This window comes from Doryrhamphus excisus, linkage group LG22, assembly GCF_037039965.1.
Source record: "Doryrhamphus excisus strain RoL-2023G ecotype Guam linkage group LG22, RoL_Dexc_Guam_v1.1, whole genome shotgun sequence".
Lineage (NCBI taxonomy): Eukaryota > Metazoa > Chordata > Actinopteri > Syngnathiformes > Syngnathidae > Doryrhamphus > Doryrhamphus excisus.
Window position 1 is genome coordinate 3,706,591 of NC_136378.1, and position 20,910 is coordinate 3,727,500.

At 40.3% G+C, this 20,910-nt stretch overlaps 3 protein-coding genes across 5 annotated transcripts in view; 1 reads left to right on the top strand and 2 right to left on the bottom strand.

The window, feature by feature from the left end:
- The window catches only part of eif1ad (eukaryotic translation initiation factor 1A domain containing), a 203,004-nt gene that overhangs the window by 68,294 nt on the left and 113,800 nt on the right, over positions 1 to 20,910 (top strand). The gene's annotated exons all lie outside the window — the stretch shown is intronic.
- Positions 1,069 to 17,905, bottom strand: atp7a (ATPase copper transporting alpha). Of its 2 annotated transcripts, none has more exons than XM_058063141.2 (23): positions 17,650 to 17,905; positions 16,228 to 16,352; positions 14,946 to 15,450; positions 13,112 to 13,888; positions 12,781 to 12,996; positions 12,539 to 12,702; positions 12,278 to 12,439; positions 12,058 to 12,134; positions 10,166 to 10,388; positions 9,866 to 10,099; positions 9,695 to 9,786; positions 9,493 to 9,620; positions 9,258 to 9,412; positions 9,047 to 9,181; positions 8,261 to 8,455; positions 6,579 to 6,761; positions 6,294 to 6,507; positions 6,074 to 6,220; positions 5,797 to 5,939; positions 5,520 to 5,723; positions 5,329 to 5,446; positions 2,438 to 2,540; positions 1,069 to 2,347 (listed from the first exon to the last, which is right to left on the bottom strand). In XM_058063141.2, the coding sequence occupies exons 2-23, from the start codon at positions 16,345 to 16,347 to the stop codon at positions 2,074 to 2,076; spliced, it is 4,569 nt and encodes a 1,522-aa protein (XP_057919124.2). In that variant the 5' UTR covers positions 16,348 to 16,352; positions 17,650 to 17,905; the 3' UTR covers positions 1,069 to 2,073. The 2 variants fall into 2 exon arrangements, with proteins under 2 accessions (XP_057919124.2, XP_057919123.2); XM_058063140.2 differs by having other exon boundaries at positions 17,644 to 17,905.
- The window catches only part of atp10b (ATPase phospholipid transporting 10B), a 26,752-nt gene continuing 24,422 nt past the window's right edge, over positions 18,581 to 20,910 (bottom strand). For both annotated transcript variants that reach the window (XM_058063791.2, XM_058063790.2), the window contains one exon: positions 18,581 to 20,239. In XM_058063791.2, coding sequence (XP_057919774.2) covers positions 19,993 to 20,239 — 247 coding nt within the window. In that variant the 3' untranslated portion in view covers positions 18,581 to 19,992. The remainder of the gene's footprint in view (positions 20,240 to 20,910) is intronic.

The window sequence follows — 20,910 nt, forward strand, 5'->3', positions numbered from 1 at the left end:
TTTTGATTTTAATTCCAAGGCACAATATGTTTAGAAGAACAATCAGAGCGTTGCCAAAGCTTATTTTGGCTGCAGACAGAGACGCACTACGTTGTTCAAACAGGCCGACATGGCGCTTCGGAATGCGATGCGTCTACGGAATGAGGCAGCAATTACATAAAAACTAAAACCGGGATGCACTGTAGTCATTTTTAAAAGGCTGAAACTAAAGCAGTAATAACAAATGTAGCCACTAGGGGTGTCACAAGATGATACACAAGATTTTAACATTACAAAAAAAATATATATATAATTAAAAAATATACTGTAATCTACAAATTTAATTTATACAATGTTTCCTTTTTAGTACTTTGTGTGCATGCTAGCGGCCCCGCCTCCACCCACCGAGGTGCTGAAAGAAATGCACAGAGTGAACCCTCTTCCTATCTGGAGGTGACAGATGAGGAAAACAGGCACACATACATGGCAAAATTATCTAATTCATTTTCATTAATTGGGTTTAATGAATTATCACATTAATTAAATGTAATGAATTATCATAATTAAATTTAATGAATTATCAAATTAATTAAATTTAATGAATCATCACAATTAAATTTAAGGAATTATCAAATTAATTAAATTTAAATGTAAATAAATTTCAATTTAATTTCAATTTAATTAATTTGATAATTCATTAAATTTAATGAATTATCACATTAAATTTAGTCAATTAATTCGTCCCAGACCTAGCGCCCACATTTTTTTTCTGAATGAGAAATCTTATCATCACAATATACTGTAATCTACAAATTTAATTTATACAATGTTTCATTTTCAGCACTTTGTGTGCATGCTAGCGGCCCCGCCTCCACCCACCGATTTTTCTGTCGTTTTTTTGGGGAACAAACACACGGAGGTGCTGAAAGAAATGCAGAGTGAACCCTCTTCCTATCTGGAGGCGACAGATGAGGAAAACAGGCACACATACATGGCAAAATTATCGGCTTTATTTTTATTAATTGGGTTTAATTAATTAAATTTAATTATTAAATCAACTATATTTAATTATTAAATTTATTAAAATTTATTAATTACTAAATTAATTAAAATGTATTAATTACCACATTTATTAAATTTAATTAATTATTAAATTAAATAAAATTGAATATCAAATTAATTAATTCGTCCCAGGCCTAGTGCCCATGAATTTTTTTTTCTGAATGAGAAATCTTATCACGTTTTAATGTTGTGACACCCCCAGTGACCACCCGTAACATTCAGTTAGTGCTTCAGATGATATGATTTCTGCGCATTTGATTATTAATGATAACGCGACACGACGGCCATACGCTTTGAAGCGGTAACGCTAACGCCATCCAACTTGTACTAATGCACTTAACAATGGCAGGTAGAAGACAAACAGCACGGCAATGAGCCAAATCTCAGCACAGAGACGTTCTCGTGTAACAGCAAATGAAGACGTGAGAAACACAAACAGATCCCATCATTAGTTAAGCAGCTGCAGGCTGACACGTCCACCGTTGCCACGGAAACATGTAAAGCCTGTCGTGTCCGAGGTGCGCTCTTTGGAATGTGCTGGATTTTCCAACGGCACTACATCCGCCATCTTCACTCTAAAGCATCACTGACTGATGATACTTGTTGAGATTTTAAAATGCAACTTCTGCAAGGTTTGCATTCCCGTTTTTGCCCCACGTAGATTTCAATGGAGAAGAAGATAAATAAGGTAAATATAAATATCACAATTAAACAACACAGAAGGGGGAAAAGGGCTAAAAACATGACTAGAATGGTCCTAACATGTCTTTGGATAGGCTTTTGGGATTCTTTGGGGTCACTCTTTTGGACCAAAAACACAGCAAAGTGTTAAGATGGCGTCTCGGAGAGGTCGCTCTAGAGCTCAACTTCAACAAAAAGATGTGAAGCGTGCTCGGAAGTGCTTGCGATCAGCTGGTTGAGCGTGAAGATACACAAGAAGCCGAGTGCACCCGCAGCACGAAGCTAAGGCCTTTAACAACGTGAAGCTCCTTCAAACATTTGGCGGACCACGTGCTTGGCGTGGCGTGACCTTCAGCAGAACTCCTCTTCACACTGAGCCTCCCCCACCAGGAGCGAGTGCTTGTCGGGCTCGCTGAGGACCAAGCTGTGGATCGAGTGCTTGTCGGAGCGCAGCGAGTTGATGGACGCCCGGCTATAGTTGACGATGCGGTCGAGGAGGCTGAGCTTGGGAGAGGGTCGCCGCAGCTCGCCCATGCCGATGTGGACGCTGACGTCGGAGAGGCTGCCCTGTCGCCTGGTGTTGCCCAATCGGGCCTCCAGCTTCTCCGCACTGGGCTTGGTGTAGCTGCAGACAGACAGACAGGGAGAAGGCTGAGCATGTGTGCAGAGTTGGATATTTAAAGAATGTATTCATATCAAAAAAAGCGCTGATTACCATTTCAGAAGAAGGGAGGACAAAACCACAGAGACAGAAGACAATGCCATGGCAGCAGAGCCCATCCACGGCTGTAACACCAGACCAATAGGAAGGAACACACCTGAGGACACATGAGTTCCAACGTAACACATCTTCATGAAGATTATGGATGAACTGACAAAAATAAGCAGGACACTTGCAAAATTGCAGAGTTAAATATGGTTGAAAAAATTATTTTGCAGGTTCAAAGTACTTTGCATTGTATAAATACATACTGTGCGAACAAGATAAATAGTACAAATGACCCCATATCTGCACCCTCAAGGGTCACAAAAATGAAATGTAGCTGCATAGATTGATAGATATAGAGACATAGAGATATATAGAGAGAGATAGAGATATAGAGTGATATGGAGATAGAGATAGATATAGAGCGATAGATAGAGCGATAGAGAGATATAGAGATATATAGATATAGATAGAGCGATAGAGCAATAGAGAGCGATAGATAGCTAGAGCGAAAGAGCGACAGATAGAGCGATAGAGATATAGAGATGGAGAGAGAGATAGAGATAGAGCGATATAGAGATAGAGCGATATAGAGATAGAGCGATAGAGATAGAGCGATAGATAGCTAGAGCGATAGATAGCTAGAGCGATAGATAGCTAGAGCGATAGATAGCTAGAGCGATAGAGATAGAGCGATAGAGATAGAGCGATAGATAGCTAGAGCGATAGAGCGACAGAGCGATAGAGCGACAGAGCGACAGAGCGACAGAGCGACAGCTAGAGCGTTAGAGATATAGAGATGGAGCGAGAGAGCGATAGATAGCTAGAGCGATAGATAGCTAGAGCGATAGAGATAGAGCGATAGATAGCTAGAGCGATAGAGATAGAGCGATAGATAGCTAGAGCGATAGATAGCTAGAGCGATAGATAGCTAGAGCGACAGAGCGACAGAGCGACAGAGCGACAGAGCGACAGAGCGACAGAGCGACAGAGCGACAGAGCGACAGAGCGACAGAGCGACAGAGCGACAGAGCGACAGAGCGACAGAGCGACAGAGCGACAGAGCGACAGAGCGACAGAGCGACAGAGCGACAGAGCGACAGAGCGACAGAGCGACAGAGCGACAGAGCGACAGAGCGACAGAGCGACAGAGCGACAGAGCGACAGAGCGACAGAGCGACAGAGCGACAGAGCGACAGATAGAGCGTTAGAGATATAGAGATGGAGAGAGAGAGCGATAGATAGCTAGAGCGATAGATAGCTAGAGCGATAGATAGCTAGAGCGATAGATAGCTAGAGCGATAGATAGCTAGAGCGACAGAGCGACAGATAGAGCGACAGAGCGACAGATAGAGCGACAGATAGAGCGACAGAGCGACAGATAGAGCGACAGATAGAGCGACAGAGCGACAGATAGAGCGACAGAGCGACAGATAGAGCGACAGAGCGACAGATAGAGCGACAGAGCGACAGATAGAGCGACAGAGCGACAGATAGATAGAGCGACAGAGCGACAGATAGATAGAGCGACAGAGCGACAGATAGATAGAGCGATAGAGTGATAGACAGAGCGATAGAGCGATAGATAGAGCGACAGATAGCGTGATAGAGCGACAGATAGCGTGATAGAGCGACAGATAGCGTGATAGAGCGACAGATAGCGTGATAGAGCGACAGAGCGATAGATAGCTAGAGCGATAGATAGCTAGAGCGACAGATAGCTAGAGCGACAGATAGCTAGAGCGACAGATAGAGCGACAGATAGAGCGACAGAGCAATAGATAGATAGAGAGATAGAGCGACAGATAAATAGAGCGACAGATAGATAGAGCGATAGATAGATAGAGCGACAGATAGAGCGACAGAGCGACAGATAGAGCGACAGAGCGACAGATAGAGCGACAGAGCGACAGATAGAGCGACAGAGCGACAGATAGAGCGACAGAGCGACAGATAGATAGAGCGACAGAGCGACAGAGCGACAGATAGATAGAGCGACAGAGCGACAGATAGATAGAGCGATAGAGTGATAGACAGAGCGATAGAGCGATAGATAGAGCGACAGATAGCGTGATAGAGCGACAGATAGCGTGATAGAGCGACAGATAGCGTGATAGAGCGACAGAGCGATAGATAGCTAGAGCGATAGATAGCTAGAGCGACAGATAGCTAGAGCGACAGATAGCTAGAGCGACAGATAGCTAGAGCGACAGATAGAGCGACAGATAGAGCGACAGAGCAATAGATAGATAGAGAGATAGAGCGACAGATAAATAGAGCGACAGATAGATAGAGCGATAGATAGATAGAGCGACAGATAGCGTGATAGAGCGATAGATAGAGCGACAGATAGATAATAATAATAATAATACTGTAGTGAATAAATAGATTACATCAAATATGATCAACAATGTACAGCGTAAACAGTAAATTGCACAAATAATTTAGATAATTTTGAATAAATAATAATTGAAAGTTTGGGCCATAACTGCATCGATACTCACTTATTACTCAGCTTATTATATTACAGTAATCCCTCGTTTATTGGTTAATTGGTTAATTTTAAAGTAGGATTCCTTATTTATACATCAAATATTTTTGTATTTAGAGCATACAACCTGCTACATATGGTTTTTAATATGGTTAGAGCCTTTAGACATACAATAACACCCCTATAGTCTTTTTGGGTTCATCAACCAGAAGGGTTTTAATGATAGTACCTAATTATATTATTATAATGGAGGTAAAGAGATGTTGGTCTTCTATTCTTTATTCTTGATCATTTACAACTTCTTTCTCATAGTTTGTATTTTTTTTAGCGTGGCTCTTTGTACCATAGAAATTTCCCATTACAAAATTTGCGGCCCTTTGGAATCCTAGATACCATCAAGGTCATGTACCTGCAGCGATGGGAATGCCAACCAGGTTGTAGATGAGCGCAAAGACAAAGTTGATCCTGATCCTCTTGACCGTCTTTTTAGAAAGGTCAATGCTGCTGACTACATCCAGGAGGTCATTCTGTCACACAAACATAACACGGGCCATGAATAAAAAAATACAGGAAATATGAGAACTAAAAAAATGTTCGCACCCTGATCAACACCACATCTGCTGCCTCAATCGCCACATCTGTTCCGGTTCCTATAGCGATGCCCACGTCGGCCATTGCCAGAGCCGGAGAGTCGTTGACTCCGTCTCCCACCATGGCAACCCTCTTTCCCGCCTGCTGGAGCTGCTCCACTTTGGCCACCTTATGGGAGGGCAGCACCTCCGCAAACACCTTCCTGATGCCCACCTGACAGGAAGGGGTAAATCACACAAGTGACGTCAATGGTGGGTTCTTAATGTTGGGTCAGATGTTGGCTCACCTGTGCCGCAATGGCCCGTGCGGTCTTGCTGTTGTCTCCCGTCATCAGCACCACTTCCAGGCCCATGTTGGTAAGAGTCTGGACTGCTAGCTCAGCTTCTGGTTTCACGGTGTCTGCTATAGCTACCATGGCACACAGAAGATCTAAAAAGGCAGTGTAATATTTTTTTATTATTATATTATTATTTTTTTTATTATTATTTTTTTATTAATATATTTTTATTTTTTTTATTTTTTTTTTAATCCATTAAAGATAAGTTTATATTTTATACACTCACTGTCTACGGCGACTAGGACCGCTGTGCGTCCTCTGCGCTCATGCTCTATCATGGCGTCATCAATATCGGGTCGGACTTGTAGACCATTCCTGCTCATCCACTCTCTATTTCCAATTAGAACGACGTAGCTTGCAGTGTGCACAATACCTGCACATACAAAACACTTAAAGTCACAACAGTAAGCAGACATTGAGTGTTAAGAAGAAGAATCATGGCGTACTAAGTGGCTGCGGGTCCATAATAAGAGGATGGGAGCTGGTCGACGTGCAGGTATCGCTGATCTGAACAAGGACGCTGTTGCGCTGGTTGTTATCCTCGCTGTCGCTATCCGCGTGCTTTGATAGCATCTCCGTGTTGCTGACCTGACACCGAATGCCGCAACCCGGCACAGCTTGGAAGTCTGTGCATGTTCCAAGCGACTCTGTGGCGAGTTCCTGCATACGTATAGTACAGTATTGTCATATAGATGAATGTTCTGTAGAACATATACACTCGAGAAATGTACCTGTTTGCAGTACTTGGTGATAGCCGCTCCCAGAGGATGCTCACTGTTGTTCTCAGCCGTTCCCACAATGGCGAGCAGCCGAGAGCGAGGCATTTTGTTGCCTTCCACGACTATTTTGACCTGGATCACTTTTGGAGCGCCATAGGTAATGGTTCCCGTCTTATCAAACACTACTGACTGGACCTATGCAGGAATGGCGCTTTTAGTCACCACATTGTATTTTAACCCAAGTTAAGTCTGTTTGAAAAAAAGCTAATTAACCCTTAGATGCATAAGTGGGTCAAAAATGACCTGGTCAGGTTGTTTTCTTGAAATATCTTTGAAATGAAATTTTTTTATCATTTCATATTCCAGGTATTCCTCAAAAAACATGTTTTTGATATCATGCCGTTCACATTTTTAACTTACCTTTTATACATTTTAAGAATTTTTTGTTTTTGTGTTACTACCCCAATCTTCCATAAGTGGGTCAAAAATGACCCGGTCAGGTTGTTTTCTTGAAATATTTTCGTAATTGATTTTTTTTATCATATCATATTCCAGGTATTTCTCAAAAAACATGTTTTTGATATCATGCCGTTCACATTTTTAACTTACCTTTTATACATTTTAAGAAATTTTAGTTTTTATGTTACTACCCCAACCTTCCATAAGTGGGTCAAAAATGACCCGGTCAGGTTGTTTTCTTGAAATATCTTTGTAATGACATTTTTTTTATCATTTCATATTCCAGGTATTCCTCAAAAAATATGTTTTTGATATCATACCATTCACATTTTTAACTTACCTTTTAAGAATTTTTGTTTTTGTGTTACTACCCCAACCTTCCATAAGTGGGTCAAAAATGACCCGGTCAGGTTGTTTTCTTGAAATATCTTTGGAATGAAAATTTTTTAGCATTTCATATTCCAGGTATTCCTCAAAAAACATGTTTTTGATATCATGTCATTCACATTTTTAACTTACCTTTTAAGAATTTTTTGTTTTTGTGTTACTACCCCAACCTTCCATAAGTGGGTCAAAAATGACCCGGTCAGGTTGTTTTCCTGAAATATCTTCGTAATTAATTTTTTTTATCATTTCATATTCCAGGTATTCCTCAAAAAACATGTTTTTGATATCATGCTGTTCATATTTTTAACTTACCTTTTATACAATTTAAGAAATTTTTGTTTTTGTGTTACTACCCCAACCTTCCATAAGTGGGTCAAAAATGACCCGGTCAGGTTGTTTTCTTGAAATATCTTTGTAATTAATTTTTTTTTTTATATTTTCATATTCCAGGTATTCCACAAAAAACACGTTTTTGATATCATGGCATTCACATTTTTAACTTACCTTTTATACATTTTAAGAATTTTTTGTTTTTGTGTTACTACCCCAACCTTCCATAAGTGGGTCAAAAATGACCTGCATGCATTTTCTATGGAATTCAATATGAACCTTTGATTCTTATCAACTCCTAAATATAATACTAAATATCATACAAGTGATTATTCCTAACCAAAATGTCAAAATTGTCATAAAAAGGCATTGATTCTAGTATGGGTGATTTTTGACCCACTTATGGAAGAGTGTAGGATCCAGCCACTCGTGCATCTAAGGGTTAAATCTGAGCTAGAAGTGACTAAATACTACACAGCACTGCAGTTGCCAACACACATGTACTGTTAGTGACATACCTTATGTGCCATCTCCAGAGGTTCCCCTCCTTTTATCAGGATGCCGTTCTGAGCTCCAACCCCAGTGCCCACCATTACGGCCGTCGGGGTGGCAAGGCCGAGGGAACAAGGGCAGGCGATGCATAACACAGTAATGGAAGCCTGGAAGGCAAAGCGAATCACCGCCTCTGCCCTGGAGATGCTCTTGTCGTAACCCTGCAAGGAGAAATTGGGCTTTTTTTTTTCATAGTTAAACTACAAACATTTTCACCTTTACTGTCTTTAGTAATGCTAAAGAGCAGGAAATGAAACAATATAAGAAGATTCAATTGAACAGTGATGTTTACTCCTTATCAGCAGAGAGTACCCAATGTCTTTTAATGGTAAGGCTAATGCAGTTTCATAATAATATCAAATATTATTTCGATTTCTATCACATTTTCATCGTGATGCTGCGGTCCATCAGGACCAAAACTTAACGCCACAAGAACAGTTTCTTCCCATCTGCTGTCAGCCTCATCAACAAGGCCCGAAACAAGACACTCACTATATGCGTTACATTAACGCTAAGTTTGGACTCTTGGGAAAAATAATCAGACTGCACTTCCGAAATAACAAACAAAAAATAGACTGTGTACATATATTTATACTGTTTATTCTGTAAATTTTGTATTATCTGCACCTACTTCACCAAAACAAATTCCTAGTATGTGTTTGATCATACCTGGCAATAAACCATTTCTGATTCTGATCACTTCTGTACACAAATAAGTAACATGTTATAATTAAACTCGCAATAATACTCACTGGAAAGTACTTTTCCACAAGAGGGAAATCCAGGAACCCAATTACAATCCAGGAAATCAATGTCAGGACTGACACCCCGACGATGAAGGGTACAAAGTAGCCACTGATCTTATCCGCGTACTGCTGAATGGGAGCCTAAAACAAAATGGAGAATTGAGAATAAACCACAAGCAAGAAGGAACATAAAGGCTTCCAGATTCCCATGATGCACCTTTGAGGTTTGAGCCTCTTCGACAAGTTTGACAATCTGTGACAGCGTGGTGTCCATGCCAACATGTGTCGCGCTGACCAACAGAGAGCCGTTCTGGTTAATGGAACCCGCAATCACAAAACTCCCAGGTTTCTTAGTCACAGGCATGGCTTCACCTGAGGTTCCAAAGCAGCAATGACTTTCAAGCTCCAAATAAAACAAAAATATTACTTGGCTTTTTTCAAGTATCGCCAACCTGTAATGAGAGACTCATCCGCCATGGAATGCCCTTCAATAACTCTTCCATCGACGGGAAACTTTCCTCCAGGAACTACTTTTACCACATCTCCTCTCTGCACCAGTTCAACATCTACCTGCTCCTCACTGCACACAAGACACATGGAACATCTGCTCGTCAGCTATACTAAGATAAATTCATAATATGCTTAAAGCTGTACCTTAAAATGGAGGAGTTGCTACCGAGTGAAACCACTGTGGCTTCAGTGGCTTGGAGAGACATCAGCTTGGATAACGCCTCAGATGTTTTGCTCTGAAAGAAAAAAAAATCAATGTTACTAAGTCGTAGTATTTTAACATAGTACTTTGAATGTCTTATCATGAAGTCGAACCTTAGCGATCTGTTCCAACCAGCGTCCCAATGAGATGAAGACAAAGAGCATAGGTGGTGTGTCAAAGAAGGTGATGGGGTTGACTTTTGCTTTCTCCACCATGGCCACTATGAGTACGATTAAGGAGTATGTGAAGGCGATGGAGGTCGCCAGTACTATAAGTACATCCATGTTGGCAGATCTGTGCTTCACTGCTTTGTAGGCTTGAATGTAGAAGTAGCGACCGCCGATAAACTGAGGAGAGACCACGCTATTATGAGAAATGCCACGGTTCCACATGCAGTTAAGCGACTGACTTACCTGCACGGGCACACAGAAGAGGAAAGACAGCAAGTTCATGACGGAGAGGCCCGGGAGAAGTTGTCTTTCCAGGAACATGGTAGAGTGGAAGAGGTTGCGGTCTTCAGCTGTGGTATTATGTTGGTGTGAAATGCTCATCTGGTGGTCCATGATGATCATGTACGTCATCATACCCATCACTGGCACACAGAATATCAGGCTCACCAGGAAAGATTTCCTCCACCTCAGAGAGCAGAAAGACTTGTGTTGTTATTGAAAGTGAAAGTGATACCAGGACAGTGGGGGCGTGTGGATGACATCATGTTGCTGTGACATAAAAATAGATGTGTTAATGTGTGGTTGCTTTTTAATAAAGTTTTCATTGTATGGTCATATCACCTCGTACTTTGGTACGTGACAAAAAATTTTAAAAATATTTTTTTTTAATAAAAGTTTATAAAATAAAAAAAAAAACAACTTAAATTATATTAGAAAGGCAGAAAGTGAACAAATGTAACAGTTACTGATTGTAAAAGGGGTGGGATTTAATACTAAGCTTTGCTTCTTCCTACTCCTTTTGGACAAGTGAACTCATTCATTCATTCATTTTCTACCGCCAATCACGGGCACAAGCAATCCCTCGTTTGTTGCTGTTAATTGGTCTCAGACCCGACTGTGATAAGTGAATTTCAGCCAAGGTGGATTCCTTATTCATAAACAGAATATTTTTTTAGTTATAGTATAGGAAACCTGTTTATGGGCTTCTAAATACATTATTTGACATTATGAGAGCCCTCTAAACATATTCTAGCACCCCTATAGTCACATTTACATTCATTCCTTTTCTACCGCTTATCCTCACGAGGGTCCCGGGGGTGCTGGAGCCTATCCCAGCTGTCTTTGGGCAAGAGGCGGGGTACACCCTGGACTGGTGGCCAGCCAATCACAGGGCACGTATAGACAAACAACCATTCACCAAGTAGGATTCCTTATTCATAAACGGAATAAAAAATTTTATAGTATAGAAAACCTGTTTATGAGCTTCTAAATACATTATGAGAGCCCTCTAAACATGTTCTAGCACCCCTATAGTTACATTTACATTCTTCATTCATTTTCTACCGCTTATCCTCACGAGGGTCACGGGGGTGCTGGAGCCTATCCCAGCTGTCTTTGGGCAAGAGGCGGGGTACACCCTGGACTGGTGGCCAGCCAATCACAGGGCACGTATAGACAAACAACCATTCACCAAGTAGGATTCCTTATTCATAAACGGAATAAAAAAATTTATAGTATAGAAAACCTGTTTATGAGCTTCTAAATACATTATGAGAGCCCTCTAAACATGTTCTAGCACCCCTATAGTTACATTTACATTCTTCATTCATTTTCTACTGGTTATCCTCACGAGGGTCGCGGGGGTGCTGGAGCCTATCCCAGCTGTCTTCCGGCGAGAGGCGGGGTACACCCTGGACTGGTGGCCAGCCAATCACAGGGCACATATAGACAAACAACCATTCACACTCACATTCATACCTATGGACAATTTGGATTCGCTAATTAACCTAGCATGTTTTTGGAATGTGGGAGGAAACCGGAGTACCCGAAGAAAATCCACGCATGCACAGGGGAGAACATGCAAAATCCACATAGAGATGGCCGAAGGTGGGATTGAACTCGCGTCTCCTAGCTGTGAGGCCTGAGCGCTAACCACTCGACCTCCGTGCAGCCGACAAGTGGAACTGTGAACTGATTATGTGATGCATTCAATTGTAATCTGATGCATGTTCAAATGAAATAAAACCATGAATTCTCCGAAAAGCTAATTGTTCACAGAAAAAGTTTGTTGTTGTTTTTTTCTTGCATTCTCATGACTAGATGCATGCGGATTGTAAAATCCAAATCCTTCTCACTGTCGTATCTCTTTGCTGTGGTCCAAGTGGCTGGCGGCGCGGTCCCGCTTCACCAAAGATGCTTCAAAACCCATATTCTACAAACATCAGAGACAATATCAAATGAATGTGAATGTGTTGAAATACTATTTATGATACTTTAACATCAACATGCCATTAACAATGTTGCTGAGTAGTACTGAATAAATTGTTTATTAGGAAGCAAGGAAGTGTGTTGTACCTCAATCTGCTTGATGATGTCTCTTGGTCCTATCACTTCAGAGTCGTACTTAACGTGTGCTTTGTTGGTCGCTAAGGCCACAGAGGCATATATGATCCCATTTTCTTTCATGAGAGTGGACTCAATTTTGTGGACACAAGAGGCACACGTCATTCCCCTGACCTGACAGGAAGTGAGGAGGAGGAAACAAGAGACAAAAGACGGCACTTCAGCTTCTAAAGAAGACTTCAGGTATTCAGGAACTTTTTATAGTTTACTCACCACTAATTCTAGATTTCCATCTGAACCTTCATAGTTCTCCATAACCGAAGCGGAGAAGCCGAGCTCTTTGACACACTCGGCGATCTTCATCGGGTCGATCGTTTCGGGGTTATACCGCACCTCAGCCTTGCTCGCCATTAGTGCTACCAGTACGGAAAATATACCTGAAATGTGGAATATTTTCTATTTCAGTGACTACAACTGAGAGAATAAAACATTTTTTAGCCAAAACGCTAACTCACCCGGTTCATTTTTGAGGTTTCGTTCAATGTTTGCCACACAGGACGCACAGGTCATGCCTCGGATCTGAATGAAACACTTGGAATGTTTGTCTCTCTTGTCCGTTTGGTGTTCCAGTGGCGTCTCTTTAAGGAGGTCGATGTCCTTATCTTTAATCGGCGCTACACTGGAAGGCTTGAGGACACTGGGACCCGATACAGGTAGCAGAGAATTGGTCTCTGTGGACACCAAATCAGAAAATAGTCACCATAATGGTAGCAAATAGAAATATGCTATTTGTCATTATTGTGATTAGACAATGCAAAATTTTCGATACAATGCAGAGGCTCTTACCAGGTAAAAAGGCATCAAAGCCCATGTCTTCTACGGCATCCCTCAGCTCTTCTGAGCTTGTGAGGAGGGGGTCGTATTCAAAGACGCCCTGGTGATCAGCCAGTGAGACCTTCACTGACGTCACACCTTTCCTTTGAGACATCATTCCTTCGATGGACTGGACACAGGAATTGCATGTCATGCCCTCAATGCGTATATTAGCCGTGGATGCAAGAGGTTGGCTAAAGCAAGGCTGGGATACAGCATGTTTGGCTTGGAACGCTCCAAACGTCTGAGTTGATGATAACGCAAGCGGAGACGAGGCAGCTGACGAGCTGAGAAGCCCAGAAGAGTCCCAAAGTTGAGTCTTGAAGTTACCCGGAGGAAGGGATTCAATTGCCTGCCGCAGCTGAAGCACTGTGACTTTTAAGGGGTCGTAGCAAATGGAAGCTTTCTCCTCCTCCAGAAAGACCTCTACAGATGATACACCAGGCAGCGTGGAGATGTTGTCTTGGATATTAACCACACATGATCGACAGTGCATGCCTTTCACCGCGAGCGCGATGAGCACGGTGTCAATGAAGATTTCGATCTCCTCCGAAATCTCTGACGGGGAAGAAGGGCTGGGTTTTCGAGTATGAACAAAACGTTCAACTTCACTGAGGGATAGCTGCAGGGGGCGTGGTTTGGACTTGACACAAGCCTTAAAACCGGCTAAAGAAATCTGGTTGATGATGGTCTGGACACTGATGAGGTAAGGCAGGTACACTATTGTTGCTTCCTGAGACTCCAAAGTGACTGAATGGAAAAACAAAAATACACACATTTGAATTGGACGATGCAAAAGCGGTTTCACACAGTTTATACTGTTCATATAACAATATAATAGTTCACAGTGTTATAGAACCGCATCTTACTATGGGGTAATAACTATAAAAGCAGTCTTCACTTGCTAAATGTACTGCAAAAAAGGCCAGTAAGGATAATTCATAATGACGCCTACAGAGAACATACTAACTCCTTATTTCTAAAATCACAAATACTTCAACTTGCTGATATAGTTCATCTTCAAACAGCTAAAATAATGCATAAAGCTAAAAATAACCAATTAGCTAAAAATGTCATCCAATACTTCTCTACAAAAGAGGAGAAATATGATCTCAGGGAAGAAGTACATTTGAAACACTTAAATGCTAGCCATAGCATTTCAATTAAATTTAATAAAATAAAATAATAAATAAATAAAAATAATTACATTTAAAATTTAAAATATTTTATTAATTTTTTATTAAAATTAATAAATTAAAATTAAAATTATATTAGGAAAGCAGGAAGTGAACAAATGTAATAGTTAAAAAAAATTAAAATTAAAATTAAAATTAAAATTAAAATTAAAATTAAAATTAAAATTAAAATTAAAATTAAAATTAAAATTAAAATTAAAATTAAAATTAAAATTAAAATTAAAATTAAAATTAAAATTAAAATTGGAAAGCAGGAAGTGAACAAATGTAACAGTTACTGATTGTAAAAGTACCAGATGGAGAGGTTAAAATTAAAATATATTAAGAAAGCAGAAAGTGAACAAATGTAACAGTTACTGATTGTAAAAGTACCAGATGGAGGGGTAGGATTTAATAAACTTTGCTTCTTCCTACTCCTTTTGGACATGTGGAACTGTGAACTGATTATGTGATGCATTCAATTGTAATCTGATGCATGTTCAAATGAAATAAAACCATTACCATTACCATACTGACCAAGTGTGCCTCCAATTTGATTCTCCAATAAAGCTAAATGTGAAAACCAAAATCTTAGGATGAACAGCATGCATTGAATCAGTCAAAGGCCTCACCTTTAATCTTTTCAATCCCTTTCAGTTTCCCAATCTTTCCCTCAATGGTGGTCGTACAGGAGTGACAGGTCATGCCTTGAATGCTCATCTTCACGAGCGCGGCTTTGCTTGCCGTGCCGTGAGACGGAGACACCGACGGGTCTTTTTGGACGGGGCTACCGAGTGTGGCGTTCTCCGATGACAATATGTCTGTGACAACTTCAGTGAGCTGCTGCTTAGATGTCAAAGATGACACAAACGTGACGATGACACCTTCTTCAGTTAGGCTCTCCCGAACATCTAGTACTCCTAGCATCTCAGACAGCTTCTCCAAAGCATCCTGTCGAGCTGCAGGTTCTAGTCCTGATGTGGGGATGAGCTGGTTGTCAGTGGAGATAGATGTGGCTGAAGTGGACGCAGGTAAACTTGATTCGAAGCCCATGTCATCAATGGCCTCCAACAAGGACGTTGTGCTTTGTTGGCTGTCCTTGAAAATGACTGTGGCATTTTTCTGCTCTAAAGACACCTACAAAATAAAGGTACGTTTTATTTTTTCATTTCAAATTTCAAGTCAATTCAATTGAGGTGCTTGTTTTGACAAAATTTTTGTGTGCAGCGGTTCACAAATAGAAGAGTTATGACTACCAAACATGAACTCATCTTATCTACATTATGGCAGCAATATGAAAAAAAAACAATAAAATGGGTCCACATGCTTTTAACAACATGATGAGTTGTTCTCTTCCCTCACAAAGAAGAAACATGTGACTGATCTGAAGGGATCACTTGACTCACGCATACCTTGCAAACCCGCAGTGGGGGTTTAGCGCTGAGCGTTTCTGCCTCTTGGATTAGTTATTTGTTTTTCTTACAGGGGCGGTAAGGAACATCACGTCGATAGGTTAACCCCCCCACACACACAGACTAAATTCTGTAAAGACACCCAAATGACATTTCCTGTGTGTGCGCCATATATCGACCAACTGTCACAGTCCGACAAAGGGCAGAGATCCATCTCGGACATACAATTGCATTATGTTTGTAATTTAGTCCCAGCTTGAGGGCTAAATGCACAATAAACAAACAGTTTGCAGAAACAGAGATATACAGTACTCTGGTTTGAAGTAAAAGACGAGACTATCAGTAATAAAAATACTACAAGAAACGTCTTCATGGGTTGGGATTTTCAAAATAACTACGACATGTGATATGGTTCCAAACAGGAAGCAAGTCAGCAAAAAGAAACTTCCTGGTAGCTGCCGTGAAACAACAGGTCATTCTTAAATAAGATGATAGTAATTACCTTTATGTGTATGACACCCTGGAGAGAACCGATGCGCTGTTCTATGGACCGGACACATGAGCCGCAAGTCATGCCCTCCACTCCAAGGGTGACCGAACACACGCCGACTTCCTGTGTCATGATTCCTAAGACAAAAGAACTTTTGTCAATAAAAATAAAGTCCATTATATACATTGGATGTAAAATGGGTGGATATTTCATAGAAAGGGGTTCGAGTCAAATCCACAGTTTCAGAGTCGTTAAAAATGCAACCAGGTGGGAACTTTGAATGGGGGACACATTTTATAATGGTAATGGTTTAATTTCATTTGAACATGCATCCGATTACAATTGAATGCATCACATAATCAGTTCACAGTTCCCACATGTCCAAAAGGAGTAGGAAGAAGCAAAGCTTATTAAATCCTACCCCTCCATCTGGTACTTTTACAATCAGTAACTGTTACATTTGTTCACTTCCTGCTTTCCTAATATAGTTTAAATTTTTTTTAATTATTTTATACTGAAATGCTATGGCTTTTTAACGTAGTCCTAGCATATAAGTGTTTCAAATGTACTTCTTCCCTGAGATCATATTTCTCCTCTCTTGTGGAGAAGTATTGGATGACATTTTTAGCTAATTGGTTATTTTTAGCCTTATGCATTATTTTAGCTGTTTGAAGATGAACTATATAAGCAAGTTTAAGTATTTGTGATTTCAGAAATAATAAATGTTACGCAAAATCTCAAGTATTTTCATTTAATCTGACTAAAATCCGAGTGAAAGTTAAAAAAAATTGTAACTTGAGTCCACACCTCTAGTTTCTGCCTGCTCCTTTTCAGGTTTGTTGAATTGTGTAAGTGTAAACAAAAAGAACCGAGTATATATTACAACGGAAGAGAAGCTATGAACAGAATACAAGTAAATAGTATAATTACACTTCAGAAAAAGACGAATTCATTATTACAAATGCCGATAAAATCAATGGAGGTCTCCCAAAAATAATTTTAAAAAAATAGTCTGAACTTAGTTAACAGAGTCTGCTTAGCTTATCATGTACCGTATTGATAATCTATTGAGGTACGTATTGTCACTACCCCTTGTGTAACATACAAACATGTGATGCTCTTAAATGTAGCCTTTAACGCATACTTCAAATAAACCATTAATATTCAACGGAAGCTACAATTATATCAAAAAGTTAGAGACGACAAAATAAAAATGACATATCATACATAAACATGCTAGCTAGCATGATTGCTAGCGTCGCTTTACGCTTCATTAGTCTGCTTGTTTCTAACTTGAAAAAAAACAACATGACTACATAAATGTAACAAGCCGTTACAACGAAAATGAGCTGATTCTTTACTAGAGATAACTGTCAGTTGTAGAAAGTTTCAGTAAAAAGTGAAAAATAAGAAAAGTAAAGCTCTCACCTTCACCTTAATAAAAGTATAGTGACAGCCAGCTACAGGCTAACAGCACGAGACACATTAGCTTCTTCGCGTCACCCTTCCTTGCTTAACGACACGTCGCGGCATCTTGTGAGCGGGCCAGGAAGCAGAAATTCGGACTTAAATAAGAGTGTCCTTTTCCAGATTATAAAACTCGGCTGCGAGAGTCTCTATTGTTTCCTTTTTGCATGCCGACGTGCCCGACCGCTGCCATGCTACGTCAGTCTCAATGGGCGGAACTGACCGAGAGAGATCCATGGCAACCATGGTGTTGATTTCACCCTGAGTCTTGTCTTGCAGGCTGAAACGCACATAAACATAAACTTTCGAGCCCGCTTTTTTCATAAACTGCATTTATAAAGAGCTCAGATTTGTCGGTCTAAATCTGTATAGTGAGCATTCATAAATCATAATGATGATACTAATATCTTGTTGCGTATTAAGATGCCTATCAGACAGTATGATTGGCTATAACAAAAAGCCACACCAAAACATTGTATTAATTTGTGAGCAATACCTGCTGTTGAATTTATATTTTATTAATGATGTTTACCTAAGGCGGCCTATGATTGTTGCTCAAACGCTAAAACGAGTCATAATCCAACGTATTATTATTATTAAAATAACTGTAAGCAACATAATTTTGATATAGTGACACAGCATAAATCATGCACAAAGTAAGCTTCAAAATAAAAGCATGCCAATATTAACTTGGATTCTAGCATACAACTGAAAGATCCTGAAGTTGGTAGTGATATTTTTATTAGAAAAAGAGGCATTTACTAATATTGTATAATATTATTGTATAATATTGTAATATTTACTAAATTGTTCGCAAATTAAAGTGTAAGTTAAGTTAAGTATAATGCAATGTTTATCTCTTTACATTTACAAGGGGAAGAAAATATGTTCTCTTAATCTCCTGACTGTGTGACCTACAATGCTAACCACTCATCCACCGTTCTCCCTATTAATGTTTATTCATTCATTTTCTACCGCTTTTCTATTCCTCACGAGGGTCGTGGGGTGGGGGTGCTGGAGCCTATCCCAGCTGTCTTTGGGCGAGAGGCGGGGTACACAAATAAGAAGCCAAAAAGTTACCACTTCCACACAAAATAGGAGGAGAACTCATTAATTTATTTTATACCGCTTATCCTCACAAGGGTTATGAAGGGGTGCTGGCTGGAGCCTATCCCAGCTGTCTTCGGGCAAGAGCGGGCGGGGTACACCCTGGATTGGTGGCCAGCCAATCACAGGGCACATATAGACAAACAACCATTCACACTCACATTCATACCTATGGACAATTTGGAGTCGCTAATTAACCTAGCATGTTTTTGGAATGTGTGAGGAAACCGGAGTACCCGTAGAAAACCCACGCATGCACAGGGAGAACATGCAAACTCCACACAGAGATGCCGCAGGCTGGAATTGAACCCTGGTCTCCTAGCTGTGAGGTCTAACCAATCGACCATCGTGCAGCCCGCTTGTAAACGATGATTCATATTATACAGAAGAAATGTAGAGACAGTTAGTGCATTAAAAGGCTCAGGCTGGAATTGAACCCTGGTCTCCTAGCTGTGAGGTCTGCGCGCTAACCACTCGATCACCGTTCTCCGTATTAATGTTTATTAATTAATAAAAATGATGACTGTGTATGGTTCAAATCAGATATAACTTCCTCATTAGAGTTCTTTATATAGGCCCTGTTTGACATTTCTGCAGTTGTTCCAATCCAACACTAGAGGGCAGCAGTGAACAAAAAGCAAGTTGCGGGACATTACATAACTACCACTGCTGCTATATAATGAAGTATGCCAATGAAAAGTCAACCCCCTCTTTTTTTTTTTTTTTTCTTACACGGGGATTGTGCTGAAGCATTGAATTTCCATAATCCTTTCCGTGTGATAAGGAATTAACCTTTTCTTGTATTAACTATGCATCTGAAGAGTTTAACACACACAGTTTGTTACAGGAAATATAAAAAATATTTACAGTGTAGTTGCAGGACCAGCCTTAACGACTATTCATTCCATCATATAGGCAAGTGTCATTTACAGAACACACATTTTTTCACTATTCTCCGCTCTTAGCATGTCTTATTATGTGCCCTAAAATCCCATCAAGAATGTAACAGGCTTACGTGTTCACTGTGACAGCTTATGAGTAAAGGAGAAAGGTTCAACAAGCTTTTTTTTTTTTTTTTAGTCCATCAATGATATTTCACATTCAAAACTGAGTGAGGATTTCTCTTCCTGGTGATGATGAGAAAACATTCCACAAAAAGGAGCTACATCCATTCTGAATAAATTATCTTCTTCATCTTAGTCACTATGTGTAAGATTTCAGTGTGATTTCATCCCCGGGAAAATTTGTAGTGTTTAAGGACTGGGGAGTCAAGTCCAGGACGGGTAACGGTGGCGTGGACAGCTCAGAGCGTTTGACCTTGCCTCCACCTCTGAAATCTCTCCACTCTTTGATCCACTCTTCTCTGGTGGAGGGATCCAGTTGGTCCAGATGCCTGGCTTGCACGATGGGAGTGGGGGCGATAGAGTTCCTCATCACGTGAAACACATACCTGGGGGAGAGAGTGCAGTGGTGAGAAAGTAGGCCAGTGAAAAATATGCGGCACTTTGATGTAAATCAGGGCATTCCTTCTAAATATCTGCTCTTTGAGAGGCGACGGTGAAGTGTGTAAACTTAATTGTTATCAGTGGAATTTTTCAAAATAATACATAAAATATGAAATCATGAATGACACTAATGAGGGGCGACATTGCACACGACCGCACAGAACAAAATATGTCATCGCTGTGCTGTGTAACATACAAGTAAAAAAGTCCAAAGTCCATCCATCCATCAATTGTGTGTTAAGTTGCTGTGTGATGAGTTTAATGTTGTCATAACTGGTGATTATCTCCTGTCAAATTAATTGTTATAGCATTTAATGGGACACTGTACTGGCCATCCATCCATCCATCCATTCATTGTGTGTTAAGTTGCTGTGTGATGAGTTAAATGTTGTGATAGCTGGGGATTATCTCCTGTCAAATTAATTGTTAAAGAATTTAATGGGACACTGTACTGGCCATCCATCCATCCATCCATCCATCCATCCATTGTGTGTTAAGTCGCTGTGTGATGAGTTTAATGTTGTCGTAGCTGGTGATTATCTCCTGTACAATTAATCGTTAAAGAGATTTAATGGGACACTGTACTGATCCATCCATCCATCCATCCATCCATCCA